General features: G+C 39.2%; 1 protein-coding gene across 1 annotated transcript; it reads right to left on the reverse strand.

Moving 5' to 3' along the window:
- Positions 1 to 2,409: 2,409 nt before the first annotated feature.
- Positions 2,410 to 8,000, reverse strand: rabl2 (RAB, member of RAS oncogene family-like 2). Its single transcript, XM_005745986.2, has 8 exons — positions 7,344 to 8,000; positions 7,230 to 7,259; positions 5,545 to 5,624; positions 5,355 to 5,434; positions 5,115 to 5,226; positions 4,849 to 4,946; positions 4,595 to 4,678; positions 2,410 to 3,026 (listed from the first exon to the last, which is right to left on the reverse strand). Exons 1-8 carry the CDS (start codon positions 7,448 to 7,450, stop codon positions 2,949 to 2,951), a joined length of 669 nt encoding a protein of 222 aa, XP_005746043.1. The 5' UTR covers positions 7,451 to 8,000; the 3' UTR covers positions 2,410 to 2,948.
- Between the last annotated feature and the right edge of the window lie 904 nt (positions 8,001 to 8,904).

Genomic DNA, 8,904 nt, shown 5'->3' on the forward strand with positions numbered 1-8,904 from the left:
ATATATATATATATATATATATACTCTCATATTAATTAATATCTGTATTATTAAATTATTGATTTAAATGAAATTTGGAGACAACTGCTTGATTTACTGTGATAAAGGGTGAACATATGCAGTCTGAAGTTTGACACAGCCTGGCCTGGTTAGGAGAATAAGTGCTGTACTAAATAACTGCTTGGACCGGTGGCTAAGATTACCACAGATACAGACTCAAAATGAGCAAAGTGTAACAGAAGTGCACATCATTTGGTCAAATAATTTCCTTGAAGGATTATCTTTGTCTTATTTTGTAATCAACAAAGCACAATCTACATAGTATAGGGGCAGCAGCGTGACCTTTTTTAAAAACCCACTGGAGTCCAGTGACCAAATGGAACCAGTGATCTTATCATCAAAAGGGTTTTTTTTCTTTCATTGTCAGTTTTCTCCTTGTTTGCACTGTGAAGTTTAGATTGGTGGATGTATCACTGCAACACCTCAGCCTTGTCTCACGGGTTAAGCTTCCCCTTATCGGCATCAAATGACCAGAAAACTCATCTGCAATTATTCTCCCTTTGCACACTTAAAAATATTCATATAAAAGTCCCTCTGTATTTTAATACACAAAATCCCGTGTACAAATATGAGTTAACCAGAAGCTACCTAGTATTCCTCATGCAGAGTAAGGGAGATAGTAAAGGTTGAGGCAAGATCTGAGATGTTGCCCAGGATATCTCCACCACAGAGATATATGTTTGTTATATTATGTAATAAATTTATAATTAAAACATGAAAGAGTTTGTCTACTTGTTTTGACTTCAGTCTCTTCAGTGGTTTATTGAACGGAAATACGACACAAAGGGTAAACATGCCAACATATCTACAGGATTTTGGACAATACTACTTTTACTTGTTTTGCACATCACCACAGTGGATCTTAAACAGCAAAACTATATAATATAGCCCCCCATTTTTTTAGACACTCAAAAGTAAGATGATTTCCTACGATTGAGAGTCAGTTTGATGCCAGATGAGGCTGTTCAGTATCAGGTCCAAGGATCATCAAAGCAATTGAAGAAGCCCATAATTAGGCTGAAAAATGCAAAACAATAGCATAAGACAAAGAGCAAAAACTTAAGGAGGGGTCGGTCAAATCACCAACTTAATGGTACATTCTTAAAGGGACTAAATGTCTATTCAGTGACACTAAAAAGGCCCAAACGATCACAGAAGACAACTAAAGTGGATGATTTCAGAATTCTTTCCTTGGTGGGAAAACCCTTAACATCTAACTAAGGCATAAATATTCATGAGGAAGTAGGCATGCCGTCCATTAATCAGATTTATATTATAGTTTATGAATGGAACTATAATAAGGTGCAATCCACTCGGTACACTCAAGGAAAAGAAGGCTTTCTCATGAAACATCTAAGTATCCTGCACAGCTGTGGGGAAAAAATCTGGTTGAACAGATAAAACTTTATGTCTATAGCATAAAGCGTGCTATAGAGAGCTCATCCGAACCATCATCATGCTCTCAGGAGGTAGATCTGGCTTCTTGCATCTGCATGACCTTGGGCAAGATACTCAACCCCAAGCTGTTTTCTGGTGCATCCAATGGAGTATGAGAGCACTTAGAAAAAAGTTATTATGTGAATGAGGCATACTGTATAAAGCGCTTTGAGTGCTCCAGTTGTGTAGAGAAGCGCTATATAAGAATCAGTCCATCTACCGTCAGACAATGCTGTCTCATGGGCTTATATGGATACAGTGCAGCTGATGTGACCGGTGATAGAAGTGTACGGGGCTTTACTCTCTGCCCGGAATCAGCACGTCACATTCCAAATGGATAATGACCCAAAGCATACTGCAAAAGCAACCCAAGAGCTTCTCAGGGATATTTTTTAATTGCTAAGCCATAACTCTCGACACTCTTTTCATGAACTGAATACAGAATGGCCCACAAACAAGCAGAAACTGGAGGCATCTGCAGTGAAGACCTAGAGCAGCTCAAGTGAGCTGGGCTCTAGACTTAAGCACTGAGTGCAAAAGAAGTCTTACATCCAGTCTTTGTATTTAAAATGAGTGAAGTTTTCCAGGCCTCTGAAAATGGGTGACCATGTATGAAAATGGCAATTATTCATAGACGCTAATGAAAAATTTCAATACACCTCTTGCATTAAAGTCTGCACATCTTGACTGATTTAAAATCCACTGTGGTGGCAAAAATACAAAATTGTGTAACTGCATAAATACATTTGTACATAACTTTGAATATTAATTAATATCTCTGTTATTATCTACTCATATCACAGGCAGCTTGTTGTCATTTTCTTTTATAAAATGGTGATGAGTTGATTATTTAGTGCTCTGCTCCTATTGCTGCATTACAGCAAGATGGAAAGAGGCATGATAAAGATTTGGTTACATGGTACATTAAGTTCTCATTTATTGAAGAGATAAAAAACACAAAATTTAAATCATAAAATTAATGCAGTCGACAGATGCAGCTCCCCTGCTGGCACGGCACACAACACTACACACAAACACTGAGAACAGCAGCAAGTACAGTTCACAATCACATGTTCTCTTTGCTGTGCGAGTTACTTTTCAATGCTTCACATAGTAATTTTTTCACACTTAAGCAAACATTCATTTTCTACCTTAAGAATAGTAGATATTGTTCAAAGTATGAATGACAGCAGCTAAATGAGCTCTGTAAACAACAGAAATCCTATTCATTCCACCACATTTATTATTCCCGCTACCGTCACTAGACAGAATAGAGGGCAGTAATTTAAAACATCTATAGATTACCGTGCACCATCCTCCAATCAATTAAAAAGCAGACCACCAAAATTACAATTAGTGTTCCTGCTGATGGTGTCGGTCACGGAGATTAAGATGTCTTGACACCGGACAGAAGCAGCAGAAATGATCCTTCAGGTGTCATCAGAAATGTTTTAAACTAACTCTGGACTCTCTGCCTTCAATCCGTCCTCTTCTGCCTCTGAATTATCTTTCTTCTCGAGGTCAAAATTCTGTAAGAAAGCAGTGAATGGAGGATATCAGCACTATCACCAACAGTTATTAGTAAATTTTCTCATAACTACACTTTTTTTTAACCAAAAACAAATGCTGTTTGTACATTTTGTACATTTCTTTATATCATAAATTTGTAGTGATTTTGTTACAGCTTAAAAATCGGAACCACTTTAAATGACACAAGTGTAAAGAGGCAGTTGTAGTCTGCAGATGTTAACTAGGTTTCACTTATTTTGAATGCACTAATCTGACAAATGATATAGATTTTTTTATGCTTTTAAATGTATTAAGAATTCTGATCTTTCAGTTTTGCCCATTGAAACTCGATTTCTTAACACTATTAGCAACGGGGGTTAAAGTGGGCTGGAATGATCCGGAACGGTGTTCCGGCACCTTCATTAAATGCGTAATTAAATCTGATAGGAAGAATAATAGCCACATAATACTGTTGAGAGATTTAATTTTTCATGTGCTGCAGCCTGGAGGTGCTTCCAGCTGACAGCATGTAGTAATAAGAAAATAATGACATCCCACAGTCTCACTTACACCCTAAACACACACCTCTTCACTTTGTATCCCTGTGGTGCGTTCACGGTGCAGATGTAAATAAAGTTGTGGTTCTGAAATTTGTAGGAAGTGATTTCAAATGCTGCTTTCACACAGCTCAACAAACACCACCAAATTCAAACAGCTTTTCTGCAGATTGTACCATAGTGTGTTTTGTTACCTAAATCTACAGTTGCTGTATTTCCCAGGGAGAGATAAAGACTGGATGGGAGAGGAAGATGAATCATTTTCAAAGGTAAGAACTGCTCAGCAAGCAACATTTTATAAAGCTGAAATTTAAAACTTACTTGTAAAGTCCTAATTCATTTCAGAAACAGGGATTGGATATAAAGATGATGTGTTACTGAAGTTATGTATTTTTCATAATGCGAAATGTCTTGCTAAACAAATTAAAGTACAATATTTTTTGTTATTCAAAGTTTGCATGAAAACAGGTTAGTTTGCAATACTGTGGTAAAGTAGACAGTGATGCACTAAGTTGAATGGGTTGCAGTGCAGACTGTGGTGTAAATGTAAGCTCTTGATGCTACATTAGACATTAGATTAAATTCACTCACTAAATTCAAACTTTCCTACTAATTTTATATAGTCTATGAGTTGGAAATCAGATATAACTTAAGCAACATCTGCTTATATCTTGTTGAATTCAGTCAGCTAAATCCAAGATCAGTGAGTCTCAGCAGCAATACAAACTGTGACTAGTTTCTAAGTAACTTTTCCCCATGCTGCACACCTAATCTTAGGATTCCACCTCTTTTCACCTCTCCATCTTTGATATCCAGTATATATATATAGTTCGTCACTAGTCCTAACTCTATGATTGTTGATTTTGAGTAGAGAGGATCTCCAGTAATCATATTAAAACAACAAAGGACAATAATAAACTCGTTATATTTCCTACTTTAAGTACCGCACAATCAAATATTTAATTCTTTGAAGTTAAAATTCTACAGTTGCTTAAGGACAAGCACATTAGTAATCAGAGAAGCTAGTGTACCTCTAATTCTTGCATCACTTCATCCATGAAGTCACTGGGGTTTTGCTTGTACTCCACTGCTCTTTTGATCATGTCTCTGAACATCTGATGAAAGAGGTACAGTCAGAGCTATCAGACAGCAGTAGAAGTTCAGGTGGTGTGAACATGTTATAATGACTACACTGACTGAAGTTGATAATTGGCTTATAAAATGAACACTTTCACTCCAGTCATATTATGTAAAACAACAGGAGAAGAAAGAAACCTGCTCAGACCTTAACTACATTGGTTCCATCAGCTGCTGACACAAAGTAAAACGGGAGTCCTTGCTTCTTCCCGAAATTGAAGCTTCTTTGAGTGACCTTCATGTCGGCTGCAGATGTGGAAAAACAATCACAATCACAAAGTCCAGTTTGCTGGACAAAACAGTTAAAAAAAAATACTGCAACCTAAAGAAATCATGTCACACATCGAACTCTAACATTACCATTGCATACAGTCATTACAAGAACTCCACACCAACTTTAATGTGCAGACTCACCATCAATTTTGTTGGCAACAACACAGCAGGGTATCTCTGGTCTGTACTCTCTTAGTTCCTTATACCAGTTGACTAAATTCTTATATGTGAGCTTCCTTTGAACATCAAAAACCTTAAAAAAAGAAGAAAAAAAAGATGAAAGATTTAGCAAAAGTTCACCATGGTTGCTGACAACATAGTTACATTTTTCAGACTATTTTTAATCCTCACTTCTTCATGCACACTTGAATGTGTTCTTACCATAATGCATGCATGTGCTTTGTGGTAGTATGAAGGATGCATGTTTTGAAACCTCTCCTGACCAGCAGTGTCCCAGAAATCTTTGGATCAAAATAATAAAAAAAGAATTTGGTAATTTAAGATTTGCAGATTATTATTTTAAACTGGTTTCAAATATTTTATGTTGTCACAGCAAGTGCATAGTACTTACCAACTGCTATGGTCTTGTTTCCCACAGTGGCTGCGTGTTTGTAGAGAGTCAAGGCATAGGTTGACAACTGCTGGGGACGACTGCACGAGGAGTTAAGGATCTTAACAATATGCAACTTGTTTCTTCAAAGAATCTTAAGGCTAAGAGAATCTTTTTCCAAGTCTTTGTTCCTAGCCCACCTGCTTGAATTTAAAATTAAGTACTCAATTTATAAATTGCTTCTTCGTCTTCTTCTTTTGACTGCTCCCTTTAGGGGTTACAACTAGGGATGGGTATCGTTTAGGTTTTATCCGATACCGGTGCCAAATCGGTGCTTTTGAAACGGTGCCGGTGCTCAAACCGGTGCTTAAAGAATGGAGAACACAAAATTGGTCCAAAAACCTCTCATGTTCAGCTGTTTTTTGTAAAAATATAACAATGTTAGCCTTTTCTGCAGCTATGGGGCATATATGGTATCACTCTTGGCTGGAAGCAGTGCTTAAACAATGGAAAAAACACAAACTTTGTCCTAAACCTCTCATGTTTAACTGTTTTCCACTTTTTCTTTGGTCATTTTAGCCTTTTTGGCCAGGGTGAAGGGAGTATCTGCCATCAAACAAGAGGACAGCCGCATGTAGCTATGATGATGTTTGCTAGTTCACCTTACATGCATTAATGTAATAACGTGGTTAGCCTACTCAACGTAAATTAGCTACTCACGCAGAGAAAAACGGCTGCTGCCACCATCATCCGTCATCATTTCTGCTACACTGGCAGGGCTAGGGGCCAGGACTCTCCTCTTCGTGTTTTTGGGGGATGTTGCATAACAGGCAACCCACCCGCAGTAGATGTGCTCGGTGTGAGGTCTCGCAGCAAGCTATCAAATACAGCGCATTTCTGGGCTTTTAAAAAAAACGCTATGCGTCGCCAGGTGTTTCATCGGATTTGAGGTGGTACCTCCTTTGACAGTATCACAGTATCAGCTTAAAGCACTTGTTGCTGCTGAGTTTGCATCTTTTGCTGTGAAGTACAGCCAGACTTCTGACCGCTTGGCCTTGGACATTTTTAATCTGTAGCTCTGCTCTAACAGAACGTACGTACCTGGCCCCGCCTACTATCCTCGGAAACGTAAAATGATTGGCTAGAATCTAAAGTGTATCACAGCTCAGGGAAAAAAAGCACCGAAATAAAGCACCGAAATGTGCGCTGCTTTTCGGTCTGGTTACTACCGTTTATGTCAGAACCGGTGCCATCATGGCACCGGTACCCATCCCTACTCTTGCTGCTACCCTGACATGTGTCTTCACCCATTCCACCACACCAGCACTCTCTTCTGCAACTCTCTTGTGCGCTGTCTGTTGCTTGGGATGGTTGAGCACCAAAGGTATTTAAACACATCTACCTTCGCTACTCTTACTGTTACTCCTGTTTACCTCTCATTCGCAAACATGTATTCTGTCTTGCCTCTATTGACTTCAATTCCATTTCTCTCCGGTGCATACCTCCAACCCCTCTTCCACCTGGTCATCTGTCACTCCTACACCTACCTCACCACTGTCTCGCTGTCCTCATACATGTCCTGCATCAGCCTCACAACACTTCTCTACCACTCTCGTTCTTCACGCAGTACCACAGTTCCTCTCTTGGCACCCTGTCACCTGCTTTTTCTAGATCCACAAAGAACTGTATAAACTGCTAAAGGATACTATTCGTCCATGAGAAACCTCTCCATTAGCCTGCGAAAGAAGGAGAAAAGTGCCAACCCCACAATGTTAGGAAAGCTCAAATGTTGTTGATCGCTGCTTCCAGCTAATACTCACTTAGATTTACCAACTGCGCTGTCTCCCAAGCAGATGATCTTCACCTGTTCGTCCGCATCGTATTTCTTTTGGTCCAGTTCAGGGATGCTGCCAGCGTCAACAGCCATATCTCCCTTTTTGATTGCTGCTATAAATACCTGAAAGAAATTCCGTTATGCTCCCACAGGAGCTCCGATAGACGGATAATACCCAGGGAGTATTAGCTAGCTTGCCATTAGTTACTTGAGGTTCGCCTTTACTTCACTTATTCCTGGTTCGTCACGGTTCACGTCAGTAAAAACAGATGCTCACAGAAACTGACAACAAAACTGAGCCCGTCACTGATTACATTCTCTTTCTGAAGTGCTGAAGTGTACCTTTCACAGCGCACTCAGGAGGGAACAATTGTTAATCGCAAGTACGCTAACAGAACTAGCGTTGGCTGCAGTTGTTAAACCCGGTTAAACGTCGCTTGTTATCGCGTGAATATCATTCTTCCCCGATATGAAAAGGTGAACGATTTCCTTCATTTATCGGGGTTAACAGGTAGCTCAAGTTTGTAAATGTGCGACGTCCCCGACAATTTTCGTTTCTATGCAACGGGGACGCCCGCAGGACCACTTCGCACTGTATCCGGCTGTCTTTACAGGTGCCTGTCTAAAATCCTCAGTCATTCGCTTCTGCTTCTTCTTCTTCTTCTTCTTCTTCTTCTTCTGCTAAGGGGTTTTGGAGGTTCGCAAACAACGATGTGGTGCATTACCGCCACCAACTGGTTTGGAGTGTGGACCAGAATCCGCTCATACCAAATAATGAAAATGAATAAATTTCTTCCTGATATTTTTTGACAATGCAACAGAAAATGATGAATGGTTTCACTTATTCCACAGCGACTAAATTTCCCCATTTCATGTTTCCCTATAATGAATATTGAACTGTTTAATCCAGTGTGTCCAAATCTGATTCGAGATATTATTGTCTCTTCTCTTCTGGTTTTCCTTTGAATAGAATAAAACTATCTCCCCGTCCTCTCCTCCTCACACCACTTTTGCCATCTTTCCCTCATTTTCTGTTTTATCGTGCTCCTCATTTCAGTTTTGCTAATACTGCTATGTAAACCGACTTGATCTCCTTTAGCAGCCTGCGTTGCAATTTTATCTGCCACCTCATTGACAATAAAATAATGTGCTGGTATCCAGACAAATTTAGCAATCACTCCCATCCAATGACTGTAGAAAACAGCAGTTTGTCTGGTCAGGCATCTGAAGGACTGTTATCCAAGCAGGCCAATGATGAACTAGAGTCTGAAAGTAGTGGTGCTACTGGTAATGGGACTACTGGGCTTATATTAATTTGATCTTTTTGAATTTCTATTGCTTTCTAGGTTGCTGTCCACCCAAAACTCTTTGACTTCTTTACCTCTTTCTCCTAACAAGGAGCCCTGTTCAATTCTGTTTGTGTAAATTATATATTTAGTAAATCATTAGTATCTCCCTCTTGTCTTAATAATTATCCATTCTCTGCCAATGTCTGTCCTTTTCTTCTTTTCCTTTCCATCGATTTTGTCTGAACTATGAATTTTAGC

The sequence above is a fragment of the Pundamilia nyererei genome, unplaced genomic scaffold (genome assembly GCF_000239375.1).
Source record: "Pundamilia nyererei isolate P.nyererei 1_Seehausen unplaced genomic scaffold, PunNye1.0 scaffold00170, whole genome shotgun sequence".
Lineage (NCBI taxonomy): Eukaryota > Metazoa > Chordata > Actinopteri > Cichliformes > Cichlidae > Pundamilia > Pundamilia nyererei.

Bases quoted from the DNA above. Each gene is read 5' to 3' on its own strand.
- rabl2 (XM_005745986.2), bottom strand. From the start codon at position 7,450: ATGGCTGTTGACGCTGGCAGCATCCCTGAACTGGACCAAAAGAAATAC. The intron at 5,227-5,354 runs GTAAGAACACAT...TCTTTTTTTAAG, and splicing joins AAGCACATGCATGCATTATG to GTTTTTGATGTTCAAAGGAA. The intron at 4,679-4,848 runs GTCTGAGCAGGT...CTCTTTCATCAG, and splicing joins ATGGAACCAATGTAGTTAAG to ATGTTCAGAGACATGATCAA.